This window comes from Lichtheimia ornata (assembly GCF_029851405.1).
Source record: "Lichtheimia ornata isolate CBS 291.66 chromosome Unknown scaffold00148, whole genome shotgun sequence".
Taxonomy (NCBI): Eukaryota; Fungi; Mucoromycota; class Mucoromycetes; order Mucorales; family Lichtheimiaceae; genus Lichtheimia; species Lichtheimia ornata.
The window spans coordinates 1-24,479 of NW_026695467.1; the positions used below are offsets into that span (position 1 = coordinate 1).

Here is a 24,479-nt window from a genome sequence, read left to right on the forward strand (position 1 = left end):
AAGGAACGAGCAAAAGCTAGGTCACGTGGTCACATGACCTACGACACTCACGGTCACGTGATCTTGATGTCGCTTCTTTTTTTTATACTTCAAAAGTGCATGCAGTCATTCTATTATCATCTTTTTGCATTACTCATATACCTAATGTGATAATAGACGTTGGATTTGTATAATATGCAAATGCTAAAACGCGTGGTGTACGATAAAACAAGTATCAAAGTAACAACATGTACATGTTAAGAATACATTTTGTGATCGACATTGTAACCAGTTACATCACATAGTATATCAAGTTACAATCGAACGTAAAACAAAAAAAAAAGCAATGGGTGTGCCTTTCACATAGCTGGACAGATGCATGTAGTTTAGAGGCAAACAAGGGTATTCATTGTTGACTGGAAGTGACCAATACATCAATTTAAAGAATAGGATGATACAAATGGATAATGATGGTGGTGGTGATGTTGTAAAACTACTACGACTACGACTACGACTACTGCTGTGTATGCTTTTATGTTTGTTCGTCTTCTTGCTGTGGTACGTTTTGTTCTTGTTGTTGCTTCAACCTTTGTTGTTCCTTCCAATCCTTGACATTGCATTCCCAATACTTGTCATATTGTCCAAACCATCCAGTGCTGACCTTTTTGACCATTTTGAAATCATGGCGTTCCTTCAAGATAGCAGCGGCCGTTTCCTGGCATTCGTTGGTGACAGCATTTACTGTTTGGATACCATGTTCATCCGCCCATTCCATAGCACGTGTAATCATGACGGTGGACAAGCCGCAGTTTTGCAATTCATATTTCACGGCAAGGCGTGTGAGGGTGGCAGTGTTGAGAGGATGGGGTTCTTGATAGACACGAGGAGGTAATTCTTGGAATGGATTTGGACGGCCATATCGATTACAAAGCAAAGAGATGATGCGTTGCCAACCTGGTCCCGGTGTTGGACGTTGATCCATGACACGTTCCTTGAGACATTGTAATCCCACCATACCACAGGGTACACCATCCACTTCGAGCACCCAAAAATGAGATGGCGTCTTATCCTTCCTCTTCTCTCTTACAAGTTCAGTGGCGGGCTTGGTATCCTTGTCGAATGTCACTCGTTTCTTTTTTTTGTTGCCATTGTCGGAACATGATGCTGCATCATTGTCGCCGTCGTTGTCATTTTCTTCATCCGACACCACCTTTTCATACTTTATGTAATTGAGATAAGACACTTCTGGATCAAGCATGTCGTTTTGTCGTGCTGCTTCGACTCGTTCCACCATTTCAAATCGATCCGTGTATAAAAAGAGTGCCGCAAAGCCAACCAACACCCAAGCGATAGTGAAAAAGACGCGTAGTACGATGCCACTCCATGCAGGTAGACCCATACCCTCCAGCAGAATGGGCACAATGGCTAGCAAGTAGGCATAGATCCCCACACCAATGACCCATGTCATGGGAGCAGCAAGCTTTCGTTTGACACCTTGGGGAACAAGAGCAAAGTAGGTGCTGTAGAATAAAAAGTCGACATGGTCACGATCGGTCGGCCTGTATGTGCGTAAGCACAATTTGGGTTCGGCCATGATGGCAATGGTTGAAACAGTGGGGTTGTGTTGCTGAGAGAGAGAGAGAGAGAGATAAGAAGAAAGTAGGGTGCGTGTGCACTGTAATATGTATATATATGCTCATACTCGTTTTGTTGCCAAGCAGGGTTCTATTCCCCGCTCCACATCTGTGCGTAACAGTGAGTGCATGGTTGTTGTTGACTCACTCCCAAACAAGAGACATCCTTTTTTTTCTGCTAAACAATGTTCATAATGCTACCTTTCTTTATTCAATGATGTGTCCTATTGCTTATTCAACATGCGTCACGTTGCCATTGTTGAATGGATAAATTATTCATAGCGGCGGCAAAAGAGTACATCCATCACCGAACTCAACCCCGGATGACAATACAGACATCCTTTAACCCGAGGACAAGGAAATGACGCGGATCACGTCTGCTATGGGCTTGTATTATCTAATCACGGACAACAAGGCAGACATTGATCTTTTACCTATTACCCAGATCACACAATGATGAATGCATGCATGCGGTATCCAACGGGTTTATTGTATGTATCATATTTGTCTAGCTGTGATGTCTACTGCTTTTAACCTTCCCAGGGCACGATTTCGCCATTGTTTGAGCTGTGTGGAGCTTTCTTGACCTGCCTTGAATACTATCCATAGGTCTTGTTAATAAGAATCCTTTCCCCCCCTCCAATAAAAAGCCATTGATCCCAAATCACTTACATTCTTTTTCAGTTTCATCCAGCTTTTGTAAAAAGTCTTGATTCACGGTGGTAGATCCCGTTTGTGTGTAATCCATAATCTCCTTTAGTCTTGTCTTGAACGTCTAACCAAATTAAATAAGGATCAGTCGACCGGAACAAAAGGCCGTGTATGTGTGTGTGTATGGTTTTACCTTTTCCAAAATACCCGGTAACCTTCCATCTTCAATAAGATTCACCAGCTTTTTACCAAAGACATAAAAGTATGGACATAATAAACGGAAATCGACTGCTGTTGGGCTTGCGTCCAGATTATTGCGTACACGATTACCAAATGGCCGAGGTATCTCAAGTTTGATAATAAAGCTGTCATTCAATCAAGCGGTCGGATGTTAACATACACACCACATTACACAAGATCCAGCCACACACAATCAACGACACGCGCCACGTGCATGCACGCGACCCATTTTCGTGACACTTACTCGCTGTTAGGAAGTGTGAACGTTGCTAAGGGTTTGGCCAACCAGAATGGAAGCTCTATACGTGTATTGCGGGTCACCTACAATGGATAATACAATAAGCCCCCTACCCACCTCGTCCCAAGAGTGCCCCCCACCCATTCCCCCAAGTCGTGATGTATACACTTGCCTCACTGCCATCGCCAGTAAGGTTGACCGATGCTTCAAGGTCATGAAGGAAAATGCAGGGTATTTTCTATACGATCGTCCTTCGTTAGCATGTAGTGACATTAAAGGCATTCAATCACTCTTACAATGCTGTCGGCTAGAATGGAGTCAATGTCGTAGTATTCGTCGTTTTGCATTGAGGTTGAGGAAGGGTGTGTATGTGTGTGTATGTATTGCAAGCAAGAACTTCCATGACGCGCCGCTGTAAAAAAATACGCACTCCACATTGAATCGCGCGCGATTTACAAGGACGCGTTCCTGACGCGATGCCAGATATTATCCTCCGACATCATTTTATTTTATCATTAACTACTCTATGGGATATGATCCGTATCTTCTGATGTGATGGTGACTGAAGGAAGAAGAGCAGGGGAACAGGGAGAGGAGGGTGTTGGTGTGCGATCATCATCATCATCCGAATCACTCTCTGACTCAAACATGTGCATTTCCTTGACCAGAATCTGGGTATATGTGTGGATCGAGGCTTCAAGTTCGTCCTTGCGTACAGGTTTACTCACATAGCCATTCATACCTAATACGCACATGAAAATAAGATTTACCAGCATCAAATAAAATGTTGTCAACAACAATCCTTACCTGCAGCAATGCATTTCTCGCGATCCCCAGGCATGACACAAGCTGTCATAGCAATAATGTATGGGTGTAATGAGGAATCAGCCAAGCTTTTACGTATCGTCTCTGCCGCTTCAAGTCCATTCATTTCCGGCATCCAAATATCCATAAACACCAAATCAATGGGTTCGCCTTTTTTCCTCGAAGCTTCAATCTTGTCACATGCTTCCTTGCCATTTTGTGCCACTTCAGGCTTGATGCCCAATCGTGATAGCATGCGAGCCACGACTTTTTGATTCACCGGGTTGTCATCCACTAACAAGGAACGTATATCACTTGCAATTTCAGATAAGAGCGGCACTGCAGAGCTCGTAGATGATTGGCTTGAAATACTACTAGCTGTCGTATTGGATCGACCACGACGTTTGATGCGAAGTGTGTTTTCGGTTGCTGCTGAAACCTTGGATCCCGACAATGGCTCATGGGCCGTTGTGGTAGTGTTTGAAGATTCAGCTGAAGGTGATTCAACTGCCATTGTTTCAGTATCATCCTTGTGCTCAAGCAAATCCAATAGCACAGCAAAGAGCTTGGAGTTTTTCCATGGCTTGATAATGAATCGTGTTATACCAGTCGTATCAGCCGTAGTCGTAGTGGTAGTATCGTCAAACGGATTACGACGCTCATCACGTGGTGAATCAATCGCCAAGGATTTGGTAGGCAAGAGCATAGGCGCTGTAGTGTAAGATGTTTCAACCTTATCGCGTCGACGAGCGTCACTGACATAAAGCGCTGGGATGGATACAATGGATGGATTGCGCGCACGTAATGCATCAAGTACAATCTTGCTACTGGTTGCTTGGGTCTCATCAACAGCTGGGACTATTTCGTATTCCTCATCGATAATGATAACGTCGGGCCGATCATGCTTTAGTAGCTCCTCTGCATCAGCAAATGATAACGTCTCCACGCGTTGGATAGTTGTCCTTGTGAGGAGATGATACCAACATTGCTGTTGACTCACAGAATCGGTAATAACCAAGCAATAGGAGCATAGTCGTGCAATATCATCAAATCGGTTTTGGATGGCATACGTAGGTGTCGAGCTTTGCTCCCGTAACAGTACTCGAAAATAAAAAGTGGATCCTTTGCCATATTCGGATTCGACCCACTAGAATAAAGGGAAACAATGAGCATGTTGTTATTGTTGATGAGCTGTTGATTTCTTCTTACCATATCACCACCCATCATTCGACAAAGCCGTCGACTAATAGCAAGGCCAAGACCTACATGTATCTTCTTTGTCAGAAAATGCTTTGAAAGATGACCATGGCTACTGACCTGTGCCTCCATAATTACGTGTGGTGGAAGCATCGACTTGAGAAAATGTTTGGAAAAGACCACCTGTTTTCTCGGGTCGAATTCCAACACCTGTATCCTTGACGGCCACTTGCAACGTTTCTATACGCGTGGGACTCACATCACTTGTACCATCTGAAAACTGACATCCTGGCTCCGAGTTCTCATTGTCGCTGCTTTCATACCAATAGGCATCAGAAGAATCAGGAGACTCGGCAAGTCGCTTCACACAAACGCAAACATGACCTTCACTTGTGAACTTCAATGCATTGGATAGCCTTTAGAAAAGAACAAATAAGCATAATAGATCACTTTTCATCATGGCGTGGATACTTACAGATTAAGCAAAACTTGACGTAAACGTACTACATCACCGTAAACAGATGTCGCAACATCGCCTTCAATGGTATACCACAAGATAATCCCCTTGTCCAAGAAATTGGGTGATACAAGCTTAAGGGCGCTTTCCACAACATACGTCTACAATAGCGACGACATTAATAGCTGTTGTACATCATCATTCTTTCACGCTTACCAAGTCAAGACGACGATGTTCCAAGCTAAGTTTGCCAGAATCAATCTTTGAATAGTCAAGAATATCGTCAATGATGGCCATCAAGTGATTGCCTAACAGTGGGATGTTCCCTTGTTAGCGATAAAGTCCATTTACCCCTCAACCTTTCAATACCTGATGATTCAATAGTTTCAGCACAATCATGCAAATCAGCTGGCAAGTTGCTCTCCATCAAGATACGTGACATGCCAATCACCGCATTCATGGGCGTGCGGATTTCTAAAAAACAATAGTAGCATGAGCACCGTACTACGTACTACGTACGCTTAGTAAAAGGTTAGAGTTACCATGAGACATGTTGGCCAAAAAGTTTTGCTTTGACGCTGCTGCTGCTTCAGCTACCTCTTTTGCTTCCTTGAGATCTAAATAGTGCGACGACGTTAGCATGAATGCAACAACTCTATCCTTATTTAAGCCTACTTGCCTTCAAGCAAATTTTGGGTTCTTGCTTTTTCTTCCTCAAGCTCCAAAGTTCGCTGTTGCAGATTGGCTGTACGTTGCCGGACAAGATTTTCCATGTCATTTGCATATTGCTCAAGCTATGTTCACCATGTGAGATCACGTACATAGACCCCCCCACCAAAAGAATAGTTGTCTTACCAAAGTAGCCAAATTATCCACCACGTTATTATTGGCACTTGTCAAATGGGGATCGATTGACTTGATACGATTCTAGTGGTAGCATCATCGTATCCAATTAGAGAAGGAGGGATACATCAAGATTTCTCGCATTCACTTACCCTTAGCATGGTCATGGATGGCCGAGCAGCAGGATCACGTCGAAAGCATTCGGCAATAATCATGTTCATCTTGGCTGTGTATTCATCTGCGTCTGAAGGGGCCATGTCCGGCAACAAGTAATCTTTTTCGACATGAGCAAAGACCTCATTGACGGACATGTCCTCAAGTTGTTTCTTGAATGGCTGCTGTCTTGATACAATTTCATTGATGATCACACCAACACTTTTTAAAAGAATCAGTATACGCCCCAAATTCTTTCCAAAACCAACTTTTACCTGTAAGCATCCGCTCTTCGACTTGGTTTTGTCAAGCATACATTGGAATCATCACACACCACGGATTCGGGTGCGAGCCACAAGAGGTTTTCATTGTGAGGAACAATGATCATGGGCTGGGTATCTTGTTTATGGGTGGTTCCTGGGAGGTGATTTGGCAAGATGCGGGAAGTCCTGGAAAGCTGTGGAAATTGCTTTCCTAATGAATGCATCAAGGTTGGGTCATATTGAGATTGTCGCACCTTGTCAAGCCCATAATCGCTAATCTTGAGTTCCCATCGTCCGGTAATAAAGCATGATTGCGATGTAAGACAGCCGTGAAACATGAATTTGGAGCGGTGCAAAAACTCCATTCCTATATCAGAAATCAGCAACCATGAATCAAAGCTAGGTTTGGTAAACCAAAGAATACCTTCAAGCAAATCGTTGATCAATGAAAACTTAAAGATCCATGTAAGGCCGATATCAGGATTGTTGACAACATCATACAACGTGCCCTTGCTGCAATATTCTACAAAAGGTATGAGCTGCATGAGTTTCATAATGACAAGAGTCCCTTTAAAGTTGTACCTTCCACGATGAATGTTCCTTCGGGTTCAAGACATAAACCAATAAACTCCACCAATTTCGGATGCCTTGCAACCTTCATCAGAGATAATTCGTGTTGAGCAACCGCATCAATATGCAATCGCTTGAAACCAATTTGCTTGACAAAGACAGGCAAGTTGCGACTAGGATAGGTAGGATGTTGTTAGCCATCTTTAATGAAGCAATGGTGTATAAAAAGAAAACCTACTGGAATCCAATGATACGACGTAATGGCTTTGGCTGTTTTCCTGGATAGAAGAGCAATCTACATGGCCATTAGAAAGATACGTACTATTGATGATTGAGGGTATATACACTTGCCGAGAACTTTCTTGTGGCGAGGTTGCCGTAAAATAATCCTGATCCTCATCATTTGGATGATTTGATTGATTGTCATCATCTTTTTGATCCTTGCTTAGTCTTTCTTTGACAGGCACAGTCATTGTTTCATCTTCAGAGACATCATTGTGAGGTATGGATGCTGAAGGAAATCCAGCCAACAAAGCGGGATCATTGGGATTCAATGAATCTCGATTCTCATTTCGCTGCTGCTGCTGCTGCTGCTTTTCTTGTTGCTCTCGTGGTGTGGTAGTAGTGTTGATATCGCTATGCGGTGGCAACATGAATTGTCTCTCGCTTCCATTGGACCATCTCACAGGAGCTGCAACCAAAGGGCCTATTGTGGGTGATGTGCCCGTACCACCCGATAAATGGAGCGAAGGGGATGGCACAGACGACAAATGTTGCATTGAGGGGCGCATAAGTTCATCATAGGACAAGAGCCATACGTTTTCAGGTTCCTGGTTGCGTATCAATTTACGCTTCTTTTGTCGACGCCAACAATACCATGTGCACAATGACACCAATACCAAAAAGATCACTATAGAAAGAGGCACAAAGACAGCAATGTAGGTCTTTCTTGCTCGATGTTGTTGGTCTGCCAGATAGCCAACACAATAAGCATTGTCACCAGCTGCTGGATCATCGTTGCATGACTTGCACTGTGTAGCACCTTGCGCTGAAAATTCACCCACTGGGCATTGGGTACATGCAGGCTGGTTTGGTACATCATTAAAAGTATTCGGTTCACAAAGTAGACATTGCATTCCTGGAATAATGGCCGTGTGGTTCTCATCATAGCAAAATGGGAAATTGGCAGCTTCAAAGTAGTACGTCCCAGCTGGGCAGATTGTATCCACAATGGGTGTATCCAAGGGAACGACACGCCATGGACGATACTGAGAAGATCGAGCTAGAAGGATGTCGAGGATAGAAAGATAGCCCATTGCATACATGTTGAGATGCCTAATGGTAATCTTATTTAGCATTTCATAAGGTGATAAGGCTGTTGGTACTACTACTCACCATACTCTGGTTGCTCGTCCATTTAAAAAAGCTTCCTTTTGATCCAACAAGGAATCGGCAATGTAGATAGCACTACCATTATACATCATGCCTCGAAGGATGCTCTACAACAATAGCAGCACGTCATTAATATCATGTAAGTGTTGGTTGCAAACGCACATCACTTACATAGTCCATGACATTGAAAATGTACTCTGAAAGCGTTATATAAGCATCCGGAATATAGCCCTTTGCACGAAGTGTGGAATTGATGGTCTCAAATTCGACTTCCATGGTCGTGGATGTTGTCAGGTTCAATGAATGAATAAAGTTGTCCTTGCTTGGTAACGATGAGGTGTTGCCATGGGCTTGTTGGTACATGTCGTAGAGTAGGGCGCAAAAAAAGTCGTCTTGCGTTCGTGTATGCGTTTGAAAGCAAGTTGGGGTCTTTAAGTTGTCTTTGACCATGACACCGGCTATGCTGTGAGTGAGGGTAGTCATGTTGAAGGAAATCGAATTGACCATGGATCTATGTTGAATCGTCAACGAATGATGGTGATGAGATGATTGATGTTTGCATAAAAACATGTCCACCTACGTTATCTCATCCACAATGCCGCTGACGGGATTCTCGTAAAAGGTACCAAATACAGTCAATGGAATCGAGTGCTGTTGGCTCAAGTTGCGTGCATAATTCACCACCGAGACGTCGCTTGATTGTAAAACGATGCCATTCACACCAGCGTCAGCAAATTGTTTCATATGTAGCTTGAGCGAATCTGGATATCCATAAGTCCCATCCTACACCAAATAGATATCAGCATCGAATAAAAGGTTTTATTGTTATAGAAAATTACCTCGCGTGATGATTGGATCTTCCAACCTAATCTTCTGGCAAGCTCGGTCATGCCGGCAATGACATTCGATTGATAAGTGTCACCTTGGACGTCAGGGATCACAGTGCCAATGGTGGTGTTATCGTTATCAGGGGTTGACAAGAACCTTGATCCATCCTTGGCGGCTAGTGCTTCAACGTTTTCTTTGGTAATGAGCGTCGGCCCTGTTGGGATTGTCCTGTTGACATAGGGGTCAAATCCTGTAATAACCTTTTTTATCTAGGTATTAGCACTTTGTAGAGAACATGGGAATGACATGATGATATTTACCCGTAGATGCATAAGAAACACGGGTAACGCCGCTTGTATGTAAGGTAATTGCGAGATCCCATATACATCTGGCCATGCATGAAAAAGCTCGGTCCGGTTGGTGCTTCCCAAATCAAAGAATCCAATACCAATCCGCTTATCCTTTGGATCCATCCCAAACATTGCCTCCGTCATTAGATCGGTCGTTGGCTAATAATGTTGAAGATGAGATTAAAAATAAGGTTTTTCTTTTCTTCTTCTGGATGTTCTTTTTCTTTTACTTACGGTGCCACCCATGGCAATGATCGAATCGAATTCGTTGGACATTAAGGACTGCCTGATGGTATTGAGGGCTTGTTGTTGATTGTCATTTTTATAAACGGTCATCATGGTGGGTGTTGATCCGAATACGGAAGTGATGCCTTGAACGCGATTATCAATGACAGGTTGATCGAGATCATTCTGGGATGAAATATGGACGCACAAGGGCCGAGTGTAATTTCGGTTGTACAATGCACGCGCCAACATGTGCCCTGCTTCGACATCATCTTGCATCACACGTGTCAATCCAAGCTGTTGTGCATATTGAAGGCCTGAATTGAATACGATCACGGGCACGTTTTTCGACATGGCATGTTCCACCGCTTGATAGACGGCCTCATCAGGGATAGTAACAATCAACGCATCCACATTCTACATGTGTGTAACCAATCCCTTGTCAGTTTTGTCTTGTGAGAAACCGATTTTTTCTTTCATTTTCATACCCGATCCACGGCATCAACGATATCTTGAGCCATTGTTTCACCCGTGTTCACGATATGACGCTGCCATTCAATATCAACGTTGACAATCGCTGCTGCATCCCGTGCGGCTTGTTCTGGACTGTGGAAAAAAGTGGATAGGATCGAATAATGGGCAATTACTGCAAAGCGTAGTTGATCTCTCATAGCGACCGGATTTAGATTCATAGCATCGCCCGGAGGCTTGGTACAATTGGGTATCCCGTTATTTTCATAGATATCAGCGGCATGCGAGATCAAAGTCAATAGTGAAGTGGTAAAGTAAAGTAATGGTAGTATCCAGTGCATGGCATCTGGAATGGAAAATAAAATGGAGAGAGAGAGGAAAAAGAAATGAGAGGGGTATTGTGCATGGTAGCAATGGGTGACTTGAATTTGAGCTTGTGAGACAAGGCAAATCGCTGCATGAAACTTTTTCTTTTTTCTATAGAGTTGCCAATTCCAGTAACCGCCAAGTCAACCCGACATCTTGTATCCAGCGACAACAGTATTTTCTCTTGACGGCGGATCATAACTTTGGTTTTCATTAGAAATATAGTCATTTTTGATTATAGTCGCTGCCATACATACCTTGGTGGTAGTGATGGTGATCCACCGAGACAATGAATCTTCTTCCCTTGGAATGAATGATGATGATGGTGATCACCTTCTTTGTTTATTCTAGATAATGAGAACTTTTTAGCTTTTTTCTCTCCATAATGCCAAAACAGATATTATCTAATACTTACGTGTTGAATGTGTTCTCCATATGTGAATGATGATGTGGTAATGATGACCCTTTTGAGAAGCTGGAAAACAAAAGTGTCAGAAAAGACCGATTTTTTTCAAGCAGCAGGATCTCTTTCACTCTCTTTTTCCTCACTCGATACATACCCGACACCATGGTGCAAGGCTCGCTGAAAAAGAATGCTGGTGGTCAAAAGAAGGGACCCAGAAAAGTACAACAACCAAAGAAAGGAGGCAAGTCGATGATCATGGCAACCCGTTGAGAGGGAAACCATTGTTGACAAGGAGATGGGTTCATTTCAATAGCACGGACGATTGCTCCCAAGCAAGCTACTCTTGTCAAGCAACGAAAGCTTCAAAAGGTAAATGGGTGGAATTGAAAGACGAGATCGACGACTCATGGGGTGTATGATAGCAATTGACGGCCAAGATCAACAACAATATCGAACGACAAATGGCGGTCAAGGCGAATGCGGTTGGAAAGTTGACTGTGATGAAAAAGCTTGCCGAGAGTCAAGATGCATCGACAAAGAAGAAGGGCAAGAAATAGTAGTAGTAGTAGAGATCATGTCATTTTTATTCGTACACACACATTTTGCATTCTATCTATATCAATACCACCACCATCCTTGTTTTACAACATCATTGTATTGGATATGCGAATACTGCATTACAATCGGGGGCTTCGAGATCTGGGAATGCGTCAAGCATCCACATTAACACGCCGTTGGTCATACCAAAGCCAACCTGCACAACGTCTATGCATGATGATTAGATTGAGGAAGGAAGGTGGGGGGGGGGTTATATAGTATAGTGTTCTGTTACTTACATTCACCACCAAAACCAGCTTCACCCATGGTGCGTACATCATATTTCTCAAACATGTGGCCATTGTCTTTTTCGTTGGGTAGCTTTGTCAATAATCCATTGGGAAGTGATCCACCTGTTCTATACCATGAACAATAGCCTGATGCTGCGTTTCTTTCTGCAAGTGTTCTTGCGAGTGTGTGAGTTTTTTGCTTTTGATCAATGTCTTTGAGCATGGTTCCAATCGTCATCATGGCTTTGACAGCTGCGAATTGAAGAGGGGGCCATCCATTAGGCCAATCCCACTGCAAATGGGTGTTGTATTCTGATGTGGTGAGCACACCAGGATCCCGTTGCATTGCCTTTCGGGTCATATCCAATACATGTTGAAGCGTCTCTTGATTATTCTTTACTCGATTGGGTACAGCTCCCATCCTACAAAGTGATGAGTGAACTATGTCAGGCATAAAGGGTGATGTGGTTACATACCAAAATGGAAAAAGGCTGGCAGGTGTGAATTCATGACTACGACTTTGGCTCGTGAGATTATAGTCAAAGAACGACGCAGCATCCTCATCCCAAAGAAATCGATCCATCGCTTCAAGACGCCGAGCTGCTTGTCGCTTGTAATACTTTTGTTTGGCTGATCCATCACGATGCCATGTAGCTAATGTTGATTCCATACTATAAAGCAATGAATTCAAATCCACTGGTATAATATTGTGTACGTTGAGTGTGCGTAAAATATCGTATCCATGTGGATCATGGCTTTCTTTGACCTTGGTCCATCGTGAAGAATAATCCCACCCCGATTCGGCCCCTGCAGCGAGATTCGAAAAGAGCTCATAAAGCTCCTCGTCATCATACTTGGTGTCGAGGTAGGCTGTATCATAGTCTTCAAAATAGGATTCAGGTCGTGGTGCATCGTTGTCCACAATGTAGCGGTTAAGCTTATAGTGGTTTCCAGTGCTTGGATCAGTCAATTGGACGCTGGTGTTGGTTTTCCAAAACGTATACTCTTTATCAAGCACTGGTAATGCTTGCATCAAAAACTCAGCATCATGCGTCTTGGCATAGTATTCCTTGACCATTTCAGTAAGGAAGGGTGGGTGAGATCGGTTCAAGTAATACATGCGTGCACCATTGGCTATGAAAATGAGTAAGTCAGCTTGCATCCATTAAAAAAGGCCCATTACTACTTACGCATAAAGCCATATGTATCGACAAAGTCCAGTATATTTTGGATGAATTCGCGTGCCAATTCATCCAAATCGCTTAATAAGAGACCACGTATGGTAAAGTAGCTATCCCTAAATAGCACGTTGTTGCATGAGTGTGTTGTCAATCCCATTGTTGTCGATACATACCAATAATAAAATTCGCGAAATCGACCACCTGGAAGTACAAATGGGTGTTTGGATGGAAGCAAAGTTGATCCACAACCATCGCATATTTGGGATGCATCATATTGAAAGGTGAGGTTACCCCATGTGCGATGGAGTACTTCAAGCCAACCACGATAATGTAGATCGTCCACTTGATCAAACCAAATAGGATCATCGTAGGCAGGTAATGGATATCGTGTCACCTCAGTGCCTGCTGGTGCAAAGTTTTCGGAAACGAACAAGGCAATATCGTCTCTGGATGCATTTTCACCACCAATGTCATCAAAGGCTGCAAGCACTTGATCCACAGGTTTTACAGTAGGCTAACAACAGATGGGGGGTTCTTTTTTTAATCGTTCAGATCGCTCTCCTTTTTTATCCGCACCCACCACCACCCTCAATGCATATTTAGCTGAGATCATGCATGTATGATGCATATGGCGTAAATTGACGTACGTACCATATCGACAAAAGTCTTTGAATCTTTGAATAAACGTGCCAGTTGAACCGTTCGCAGTAGTGGGCCGTCGCAATAAATAGGAGAGTCGCATGTGTATATAGCATCAATGGCCAAAGTAAGGGTTGTAGTGGATGCTGCCATGTAAAGTAAACATGACTGAAAAGCAGCAAATCGCATGATGGGATGAACGTATCTAGATTGTGGATGTTACAGTGACAACGAAAGCGTGCTTCTTATACAAAAAAAAGGAAAGAAACAAAAACGTAGGTTGATGCAAGAAAGAGATCACGGAATAACACGTCAATTAGGGATTGATTCAGCAGTGGGGTAAGAATACAAAGAAAGACACTGCATGCAATGACTGCATGTACGCTCAAGCTTTCTAAGGCGTTGATGGCCATCATTGTTTGTGTTTTCATCTCATTCTATTGTTGATTTTCTTGATTTTAAACACCAATAACAACGTTAACAATGAGCTAGTATCAAAATGTACCGATAAGTGGAAAAAATAGACGCATGTATTTGCTTACAAGGTGTTTGAGAATCAAGGACAATGAGAAGGGATCTGTATTCTATAATGGGAAAAGGAGCTCTCTGCTGGATACAGCCTTCTTGTTTAGCATGATGCAGGAACCCGATTGAAAATCCCCGACTTTGGGTAGTAGGTGATGATAGCATCCATAGAAGGTCCTCATTGTATGCGGATAAGATACTTCAGGAACAAGGAATGAACATGATAAGGTTTTATGTACGGGAACAAAGTCTATGATGTAAAATTGGAAACGACAACATTGACGACTTTATTATCTCAACCTCGCAACCTTCTGCCATTGAATCACTGCACTTTTGAAATGACAAGCAGCTGGTATAGTAGTCCTTGTTGCGGTCTTCATGATTTATCTAGTAAAGTGAGTACAAGTAGATGTGATAAGAACAAGTGATATTCGAGGATGGTATTGTTTATTGTTGAGAAGAACAACAAGGCAGCTAGGATTGGGTAATAACCTAAGATATAGCCCACGATGCACAAGCGTTGGATATTGGGTGCCGCTTGCATCAATGGAAATCCATCATTGTTGTATAGCACCCATTTTTGTGCTTGTTTGGGCGATTCTTTGTATCCACGCTTCTATAGCGGCGAACTGATCTTCTTGATCCTTTTTGAGGAAGGCTCCTTCGGCCCAACCATAGCGCTGAAACTTTTCAAGCAGGGTCCTTGAAGTATCCCCAATATTGCGTGCGCCAAGGCCAGCTGGGAGGCCTTCATTTCTTTGTAGCAGTGCTCTGTAACGATATAATAATCGCTGCCGAGCGTTGGAAAGGCTGGTGAGCCAGAGCTTGAAGCTATTACACCAAGGTAAAGTTGTTAATGCCTGGATACTACCCATCCACTAATATAGCATTAGCTTACCTTTTGGTTGACTTTTGAACTGTTTGGAAGGCTCCTTTTCTTCCCATGTAATGATCGTACATTGGGCATCGTCCTTATGTCACCAGCAAAGAAGCCTCCAGACCTTTGAGTTGTCCATGGGATGCCATCAGCTTGCAAACGCCCTAGACTTATATATCAATATGAAATACAAAGAAAGATGCAAAGAATAATCACACATACCATCACATTCAGGGAGTGGGGTCAAATGTCACGAAGAGAACAATGAAAGCAAGTAACAATGAAACACTGCTACAGTGGACCCCCGATATTTTCGAGACCAAATTGACCACACCATCATCCGTTGCCATGGACACGCCAATCATCGCATCCCCCACTTTGAAGATTTTCCACACTTTCAGACTTGCACATGCCGTTGAAGATATCCTGGACCCACTGTAAATGGGTGATCATAAAGATGAGGATGCATCGGTGTGAGTGGGATCATAAAAGCTACCCCTTTGATGACACTTACCAAAAGGGATCAATGATTGTACATGATCAAATAGACGAAAGAGATAGGTGATAATGTTGATGACAACAGCCTTGTTTATATATAGCTGGGCGTGTTCATTGTTGTCCGTACAAGTGAAAAGGAGGTCGTGATTGATAAAGTGGTCAAGCACCACGGGGGAAACTTGATGCGGGTGATGTAAGGATGTCGTATTGATGTCACTTTTCTTCAATGTCTACATAGCTGTTTCCACAACACTATCGAGTGTGGCTGATGGGATGCTGATAGCAGGTGCCTTGTTGTTGTCAGCATTCGATGATGCCAAATGTTGTAAACAATGTAATGGTCGTCAAGGAAGCCGAGAGGATCACAAGAATTGATAGCATCGAAACGTGTCTCCACGAACAATCAACAACATGGTAGCTCGCTTGTATGATGAATCATGGTCCTTGTTGATGTAAAAACGATCAATCAATATGCTGACTCGCGCCATCACAAATCCCTCATACCTTCCACTATTGGCATCATCATGTTGAAACAATTCCACAGACTTGTTGGCAATCGATGAAGGTCGCATACAACTTGTTCAGGCAACATGTTGCAGCAAGACGTGTCAAAATGCTGCTGATCGCTTACTCAAATGTCAGGCTTGAATGGGCATCGCCGTTTAACCATGTACCCAGTTCCCCTCACCTTTATCCATCAAGTTGACTTGGATTGCTTTCGTGGATTGAAATCTCGGTTGGCCCCATTTGGGAGAGAGAACAAAGAAAGACAAGAACGCGTCCCCCCATCAACAAGAACAGCGGCCCAATCCAGGCAACCATTTCCCATTTCCTTTTTTGTCATTTGTTGTCCTTGCTATAAATATGGTTTTGCAGTAAGCAGACGATCACCCATTACAGTTAATAAACCAACCAGCATTAATCCTTGTAATGTTCTTTGTCATGTTGCACGAACGATCATGCCGCTTGGTCGCACATCATTCGGAGGATGGTCAAGTTTCTCACTCCACACGTCTTACCCAGCAAGAAGCGGGGGATCAAGTTTCATTGTTGGCCAAATAAATTGCTTTGTTAACAGCATAGTGCATTATCCATGTCGTCATCGATTTCATGGTTTGAAGAATATGCGAATGGATAGTAGTGATGGTGGAGGTGGTGTCCTTGACCAAATTAGCTTCCTTATATTGTAGCACACTATTCAAGAGGGATGCTGAGCACAACAGTGACATTGTCTTGGATGCCTTCGAGAATAGCCTTTTAACCTTCACAAAGCCATAATTCATCATACATAAAGCATTCCTCTATAGCCATGCCAATCATGAGATCGTAGCTGTATTACATTAGGTTTCAATTAAAGCTATCTAAGGTACTACACATGCAGAAGAGTAGTCGGTAGAGGATGCACATATCATTGCAATGACCAAAGTCCGTGATCCATAAAAAAAGTCATAGCTGTAATGCACATGCGAGCGATGGTTGATGCAAAGGTTGAATGACATCATCGAACTTACGCATCAAGAATCGGGTGGAGAACAAAAAACAAGAACAAACCTGTATTCCATTTATGGGAATGTACTTGACATGCGGTGTGTAGTAGTAGTAACTTGTACCAGCATATGGCACTGTAAAAGAAACATCGGGTTCTCGTATGATTGGTATACATTATAAGAGTTATCTAGGTCTGGGTAAGCAAAGGCAAATGTGAAGAAGGGGGGAAAAGGGAGAAAGGAGCCACCACAGCAATAATAAGATCCATATGTGTGTGTGCTCCAGAGTCACACCATCCACGCTTTCCATTTAGAGAGCGGACCCTTCCAGCTGTCCTTGCACTTTTCTCTTTCACTTTTCCCTTTCTTTCCTTTTTCCCTTTGTGTGTGTGTGTGCACGTACAACATGCCCTTTGTCATACCATCACCTTCATCTCAACAAGATCCAACTATTGACGATGACATAACAGCCTCGCCGATTCTTGTTCCTACCGATATGGTCGACTTTGCCACCACCACTGGAGAAGGTGGTAACGTTGACGTTGACAGCAACAGCAGCAGCAGCAATAGCAGTAATACGAGTGCCACTACCAATATCCCACTTTCATCAACACCCTTTCTGGATAGCAACAATGAGGATGACAATGATCCCTTTGCATTCTTACACCCATCATGGTTATCAAGAACAGATTCAGATCCCTATCGTCGTTACCGATTACCACGCCCCCCATCCCCGATTCATCATCATGCATCATCTCGACCCACTAGTACCAATAGTAGTAGTAGTAGCAGCACTAGCACTAGCAGCAGCAGTAGTAGCAGCAGCACACTACGAATGCGTCATCATCATCATCGTCCTATTTTTCGTTCACTACAACAACAGCTCCTCGCGTCGTCATCATCACCATCATCACAACGACGTTATCATTGGTCTATCCCTGCCGCCGCCGCAGCAACCTCTTCTTCTTCGAGTAATCTTACAGCCACCACCTCCGATGAAACTTCAGCCGCAGAAGCTGTACGTGCTCGTCGTCGTTTAAGGGCATTCCATCAACGAGGTTTCCCTACACGCACATTACGTCGTTCTTCCTATCGGACTTTGCAATATTGCTTGGGCGATAATGCATCATCCAGCTTTTACAATGATGGCATACGTCGATCTCGATCCACCACGCATGGCCGATTAGATTTTTGTGTCGTGATGGAAGATGGTGGACGTTACAGGTAAATGACTCATGCATGATACGACGTTATTTTCACATCATTCACGCATTCGTGTTGGCGTTCTTGGCAGCTCGTATTACAGCGTGGAAAACATCTTGCGAAACGATGATTCTGTTTATTGGTGAGTGGATGGACTGTGTGTGTGCACTTGGTTATTGTTGTAATACGCCTTGGATCTAACCAAATGCTACAGCTCCGGTCGTAGTGGCACCATCAACATTCTCCTGCAATATTGTGGATCACCTTACACCAACCCCATTTTTCGTGACAAGAGCTGTGTCATTTCACGCATCATTATTAAATCACCACAACACGGGTAAATGAAAAATGATGGAATCATTATTGATGGAATGCATGCTCATGTGCTGCTGCTTTTTAGATTCACGGCTCCATGTAATGCAACCCTCCCAAAAAAAGTAATACCCTCTAAACTTTATGCTCACATCAAAGAAATAGGCAAAGAGGGCATGTTCTTTGTTTCCCATGCTCCCATTGACGTAGATGGTAAGATTGTCATCCAACCTCTACTATCATGTAGTAGTATGCTAATCATAATACCACTACTACTACAGCCACCTCCAAATTCGATCATTTTACACGGCGTGATTATCAAGAATACGTGGACAAGAAAGGTGGTCATGAAATGCTAGATGATTCTGATCCTGTTGCATGGTTTTGTATTTCCGACAATCGACAAGATGTGATCGAGTTGAATGATAGGTGTGTTCTATTTGGCATGGTGTGTGTATGTGAGATTCGTTGACTGATCTTCTTTTTGTGCCACAGAGCTTCTAAATACGTCTTGATCAAGTTAATTCGAGCAGAAAACGAATCCGAAAACATCGATTTGCAACATGTAGCGTTGATAGGTTATTGTGGTGCTAGAGCTTTTGGCAGTGCAAGGCTCTGCTAATGCATATAAATAGTAGCTTGCTGAAATATATATCCCCACAACCATTCATGCCTCTATTTGCTCTCTGTGATCATGCGTAAAGTAATGAAACGACGTGTATTGGAATAAACCACCCTTGTGCATGAATACTAGAAATGGTGACACTAATCTCATGCAGCTGTGATCGATCAATAATGCAGTCGCAAAATATTCACAGGCGGGTATTGGGTGGAAGCGGTGATATAGGACTTCAGTTACGCACCCAGGAAATTCACAATGAGAACAATGTCAGCCAACCAGAATCATTCAGTCATCAACCACGATAATAACACATACCTGGCTCTTGATCGCAGAGACACTTTCCCGTAGGATGGTCATCCACTGATTTAGCCCCTACACAGTTGTCTGCACTGGATCCTTGGCCTTCACCACCTCCCCAAATACAAACAAGTGTGGTCCTCGGAACTCGCCCCAGCCGGCATTCCCCAAACTAGAGTGGTGATCCTCCAGCCAAAGGAGAGGTAAAGAAAGCTCTTTCACAATCGAGCAATCATAGATGGCCACCTACGGTAAAACTCATGGGATAGGTATTCCTGCTGGATTTGATATTAGTTAGCAACAAGGAAGGATGTACAAGGCGCATGTATTCTTTACTTATCTTAAGATCACTCGTCGTCGTGAATAATGATATCCTTGAAGAATAGGCCAGGCATTTGAATACGTTAGCATTGTCACCAATACGTTTGACCATGTGTTTGATTGAATACCTTTTGATGCGAGGTTGGCATATCTTGGAATGGAATGGAAGATGGAAAAACTTGTTGATGGTTATTCAAAGCGGATGGGAGCTGGCTTGTGTGTAAGAATGACAAGGCCAAATGATTGCTGCGGATCAACGTAAAGGATGATGACACCAGATGAGATTTTGCTGTAGCCACTAATAAGGGATGAAACATTGTTTATCATCTTGAAAGGTAAGTTGAAAAGGGAGGTGCTCTGTACTTACCTTGTCACCATATAATAACGGGATATCCTTCAAAGCAAGCTGATAATTTGAAGACACTACGAGCATGAGTGTGTGCCATCGTCAATGTTTATAATGATGCATTTGTACAAATACCTTTTGACACATTTGACATTGCACAACTTGAAGAGGGAAGAGAAAGAAACTTGCTGCAGGTCATTCGAGGATGGGAACTCGCTTGTGTGCTGTGGAACAAAATGAAGGAGCGAAAACACCACATGATGACACGTTGGACCCACAGGATTGGATCTTGCTTCAGGCAATGCTAAGTAATGCAACATTGGTCACCATCATGAAAGGGGATTTGTTCTTTGCTTACCTTAATATCACACAAACGCGTGCAATAAGTGATAGCCATAAAGAGGAAGTAAGCCATCTGAAAGAATAGTAAGCATTGTCATCAATATTCATAATCATGGGTTTGGATGAATACCTATTGGGTGCTTTGGCATGACATACCTTGAAGAGTGAAGAGAAGGAATCTTGCTGTTGGCCATTCAAGATGGATCAAGGCTCGCTTGTGTATAAGAATGGGGAAGCCGATCGACTGCTGTGAATTAGCAAGAAGAGGGATGAGGATCAGGCCATAAACACGCGTCAATACTTTTCAAACGTACTATGCTGGACTTTGACAACAATAAAAAGGGCACTATAACATCCACAGGAAGAGGACATGTCGCAGAAGTAGGGAGAGAAAGCAATGGTCGATTGTGGAAGGGGAGGAAAGAGTAGTGAAACAATGAGATAGACCAGCGTTCACACTCAAGTACACGCGAGGAGTGGCATGAAAATTAAGGCCCGCTGATTTATGCAAGTTGTCCTCGTTTGCATAGGATAAAAATGGGATGCGCATCCCAGGGACACCCCATGACAAAGATAATGATAGACACTCGCAAATACCTGCTACAGCCGATGTCGAAAACAATGATTTGCAGGCTACCGAGATCTACTTGTTAAATGCCGTATTGCATTGACTTGATAGGTTGACATGGTGCCCTTTTCCTTATCTTATGATCATACACATGAAGGCTACATCGCTTTGTTAAATCCGAAATCACTTTTCACCCCGGTTAAATATTTTCCGGTCGGTTCTTCAAGTGAATTCATTCGGTGATATAGGGTGGCAATGCCCTTTGCTCCCAACTCTGCAAACCTACCTTTTTACTTTATACATTGCGACACAATGCCAGCCATGCCAGCACTCATTGAACAAGCAAGACAACTATGAGCCTCGACATTGAATGAAGAGAATGAGTTATGGACGCCATTGTGGACGATCAGCTCATGCATCGCTTTATCAGCCTGTCAACCACACCATCCACTATAACACGCCCACTCACGCAAAATCCACGCACCACGATATTCCTTTTTTGAAGCTTACAACGTCGAAAAGCCTGGCACGGTGTCATGGATGCAACCTTCTTATGATATGAGGAATGACAGTGAACGGGTTGTCGCTGAAGATGCCAATGTTTCTCTTTCTACCTCATCAATGTGAATGCTCTTGATATCACAAGTACGGCCTTCAGCTTCATATGGGCGTCTAAAGTTGATTGAACGAGATGGGCTATGATTGGACATCATCAACTCCAAGCAGCAATGGTTCGTTGGCACAAGTGACATCCCTTCCTCATCACCAAAATGACATCCATTCTTCTTCTCCAGAGATATCAACATCTTTCAATTTGAATATGCGATACCAACCTCAATGGGTCTTCCTGAAGGTGTTCAACAAGCCAATGATCGATTGATAGAAGAAAGTGTAGGCTAGAGGTTATGCTAGGGGACCACCGTTGCCATGATCACCATCAAGATAGTCATATGCAGCACCATTCCATAGACTTTTCTTTGATCATCCCAATTGTACATCCATTTACTGCCTGACAAGCAATTAAACTTTTCATGTTGCCATGACAACCGATATTTATTATTAGAGTACAAGATAGAATATTATGGGAGTGTGAATAGGTGATGATGAGGATGTGATTACCATCCTTGAGCAAAGGCGAGGCCTCCAATGGCCAAGGTAAGAGCATAAAAGAGAGTGTTGTATCCAACACGTACAAAGCGGTTGCCATAGATTAGTTCACTGAATGCAAAGACAACCGTGAAAGCAAAATAGATCCAGGTAAGAATCATGACAGCACGTGTGGATGCATTGCCAAAAGTATTGAGGACGAGGACTGAGAGCAGCAACATGGTATTCTCGTGCAATACGCGATCAAGATGAACAATGCGGGCGGCAATAGGAGAAGCCGATGGGTTCCAAAACTTGCTTTCATGCTTGGTTGCTGCAGTTTCAGGATCTTGCGCTGCAGCCGTAGCAGCAACAGCACCCGCCGCCTCATCCGCCACAAAGGCATGGCGTACAACATAAACAAGGCCCCAAAGGACCCATTGTGTGAAAAAGGCAATCCAAGTGGTACGCACGTAATAATCCGAAACGAATGAATTCAAGTTCTTGTCCATATTGATAATGATGATGCTTGACGATTGAAGGGATTTGATAAAGGCAATGTGGGAAGAACGCGTTAAGCATCATGCATTTTTATACACATAGGGTGTGTCATTTCGGATGAACTTGGTCCGTACTTGGAAATGTCAAAACGTCAAATGCCGCCAAATGACTCCTTCCGCTTTTCCCGCCCCCTCCGTGGGTGATCTGTGCTTTATAAAGTCTACATTCAAAATGCCAACAATGAGATTACCCTACAAATTGATCATTAATACGTTGTCACTATGATAGTGTTAGGCTCCACGCCATCATTGCGAAATAAAAAGAACCGTTAAGCATTGGTAATGCACGTACATGAACATATCGGATGAAGCAGGAACACATGATCAGTCCACGAAAATCCAGGCCTTTGGATTTTTTAGCCTTGTTCCTCCGAGATTATGCGTTTTTCATTTTGACAACAGTTATGCAGCGTCAGGTTTGCAAATCATTTTACCGAGACATGGGTGGGATGGCCCTCTTTTCCGAGGAAGCCTTTTTGGCGAGCCAACAGTCATAGCGTCATGCGAAGTCCCATATACCACATACGATTATGGCCATTCAATATAGTTTGAGGATTTGGATAGATAGCCATCATCGTCATGCCATGTGGTGCATGTGAACCATTGTTGTGGGTTATCTCATACTACTAGCAAAAATTCGGTATTAGGTGATTTCGGATATAACAATGACCGCTTTTCCAACCAAAAAGATTTGCCCTGTGCGCTTTATCGGTGTGCTACGTTTTCGATCCATTGACACAAAATGACTCTTCATATTTTCGTTTATCGGAAAAAGATATTGACTACAATGGACAATGTACTCATAAAGAGATCATTCATAATAGTGATTGTGGCATTCGATGGCTATCCTGTGGACATCGTGAATGTATCTATAAAACGCATTAACGTGGTCGTCACCCGTGCTTTTTGCTCCACAAGCATAAGGTTTTTTAGGTGATACGTTAGGGATGGATGATGGGTCGCTGATGATAGTTTTACCGAGACGTCAATGATAGATCATACGATCCACGAGAATGATTTTCCAGCATAGGAGAATGCCCATTATACATGTAAGATCATAAATCCCAAGATCTCAAAATGAAAGGGAAAAAGGGGATAAGGGGGGGGGAAGAATCGACAAAGGAATCCAAAGCTAGTTGCTGATAGGCTAGGTAAATTTCAAGCCTAGTGGATCGATACAATGCTGCTATGCGCATTGAGAAACTGCCATAGAAAGGGGGGCCTGTTTGCATTGCATAGTAATCATATTCTTGTGATACATTGTCACTCATGTTGCTTCTTTTTCTGCATCAAACCGTGTGAACTCTAAAAGGCTGCAATCATTCCCCGCTATGTAACCTTCTTTAATGACAGCTTGTGTAAACATGGAATGTCGCCGTGATTGTATTGTAAGGAAAATGGGTAAAGAGTTGATGGGTAATGGGTGATAGTGATGATTGATGATTGATGATGGTGGTGGTGGTGGTGATGATGATTATTGGGGAGGATAAGAAGGTACTAGAAACCAAGTCACTGGGCCACCTTGGCGTTTGCGTGTGTGGAGCGGCAGAGCTTGAAAGTGAGTGTGTATATGAGCGTACCAAAAAGAATAGTCTGCAAGTGAGAAAGAACACAACACAACACACACACATATATATACTCATTATCACCCTTTTAACAATAACGCGTTTATGTGTGACTGGAACGATACCTTTTTATCAACAACGTCTTTCCCTCTCTCT

At 43.1% G+C, this 24,479-nt stretch overlaps 8 protein-coding genes across 8 annotated transcripts; 2 read left to right on the top strand and 6 right to left on the bottom strand.

The window, feature by feature from the left end:
* Positions 1-511: 511 nt before the first annotated feature.
* On the bottom strand, positions 512-1,573 carry O0I10_012695 (uncharacterized protein; the record flags this gene model as incomplete). The annotated part of the gene is made up of 1 exon (XM_058492583.1): positions 512-1,573. The coding sequence occupies one exon, from the start codon at positions 1,571-1,573 to the stop codon at positions 512-514; it is 1,062 nt and encodes a 353-aa protein (XP_058336642.1).
* A 538-nt stretch (positions 1,574-2,111) lies between these two features.
* O0I10_012696 (uncharacterized protein) lies at positions 2,112-3,089 on the bottom strand (the record flags this gene model as incomplete). Its single annotated transcript, XM_058492584.1, has 6 exons — positions 2,112-2,212; positions 2,286-2,388; positions 2,458-2,629; positions 2,749-2,825; positions 2,915-2,980; positions 3,039-3,089. 6 exons carry the CDS (start codon positions 3,087-3,089, stop codon positions 2,112-2,114), a joined length of 570 nt encoding a protein of 189 aa, XP_058336643.1.
* Positions 3,090-3,266: 177 nt separating this feature from the next.
* Positions 3,267-10,636, bottom strand: O0I10_012697 (uncharacterized protein; the record flags this gene model as incomplete). Its single annotated transcript, XM_058492585.1, has 23 exons — positions 3,267-3,484; positions 3,550-4,693; positions 4,756-4,808; positions 4,864-5,159; positions 5,219-5,361; positions 5,417-5,508; positions 5,570-5,674; positions 5,743-5,817; positions 5,880-5,994; positions 6,056-6,127; positions 6,196-6,418; positions 6,472-6,826; positions 6,884-6,982; positions 7,042-7,202; positions 7,268-7,324; positions 7,375-8,364; positions 8,425-8,528; positions 8,593-8,932; positions 9,002-9,204; positions 9,261-9,509; positions 9,570-9,758; positions 9,834-10,241; positions 10,313-10,636. The coding sequence occupies 23 exons, from the start codon at positions 10,634-10,636 to the stop codon at positions 3,267-3,269; spliced, it is 6,015 nt and encodes a 2,004-aa protein (XP_058336644.1).
* Positions 10,637-11,229: 593 nt separating this feature from the next.
* On the top strand, positions 11,230-11,624 carry O0I10_012698 (uncharacterized protein; the record flags this gene model as incomplete). The annotated part of the gene is made up of 3 exons (XM_058492586.1): positions 11,230-11,308; positions 11,381-11,436; positions 11,490-11,624. 3 exons carry the CDS (start codon positions 11,230-11,232, stop codon positions 11,622-11,624), a joined length of 270 nt encoding a protein of 89 aa, XP_058336645.1.
* A 92-nt stretch (positions 11,625-11,716) lies between these two features.
* Positions 11,717-13,867, bottom strand: O0I10_012699 (uncharacterized protein; the record flags this gene model as incomplete). The annotated part of the gene is made up of 6 exons (XM_058492587.1): positions 11,717-11,832; positions 11,904-12,316; positions 12,371-13,028; positions 13,085-13,191; positions 13,249-13,589; positions 13,727-13,867. 6 exons carry the CDS (start codon positions 13,865-13,867, stop codon positions 11,717-11,719), a joined length of 1,776 nt encoding a protein of 591 aa, XP_058336646.1.
* Positions 13,868-14,796: 929 nt separating this feature from the next.
* O0I10_012700 (uncharacterized protein) lies at positions 14,797-15,199 on the bottom strand (the record flags this gene model as incomplete). Its single annotated transcript, XM_058492588.1, has 2 exons — positions 14,797-15,070; positions 15,138-15,199. 2 exons carry the CDS (start codon positions 15,197-15,199, stop codon positions 14,797-14,799), a joined length of 336 nt encoding a protein of 111 aa, XP_058336647.1.
* Positions 15,200-17,507: 2,308 nt separating this feature from the next.
* O0I10_012701 (uncharacterized protein) lies at positions 17,508-19,238 on the top strand (the record flags this gene model as incomplete). Its single annotated transcript, XM_058492589.1, has 7 exons — positions 17,508-18,325; positions 18,396-18,446; positions 18,519-18,641; positions 18,705-18,718; positions 18,782-18,829; positions 18,898-19,045; positions 19,112-19,238. The coding sequence occupies 7 exons, from the start codon at positions 17,508-17,510 to the stop codon at positions 19,236-19,238; spliced, it is 1,329 nt and encodes a 442-aa protein (XP_058336648.1).
* Positions 19,239-22,227: 2,989 nt separating this feature from the next.
* On the bottom strand, positions 22,228-22,710 carry O0I10_012702 (uncharacterized protein; the record flags this gene model as incomplete). The annotated part of the gene is made up of 1 exon (XM_058492590.1): positions 22,228-22,710. The coding sequence occupies one exon, from the start codon at positions 22,708-22,710 to the stop codon at positions 22,228-22,230; it is 483 nt and encodes a 160-aa protein (XP_058336649.1).
* Positions 22,711-24,479: the final 1,769 nt, after the last annotated feature.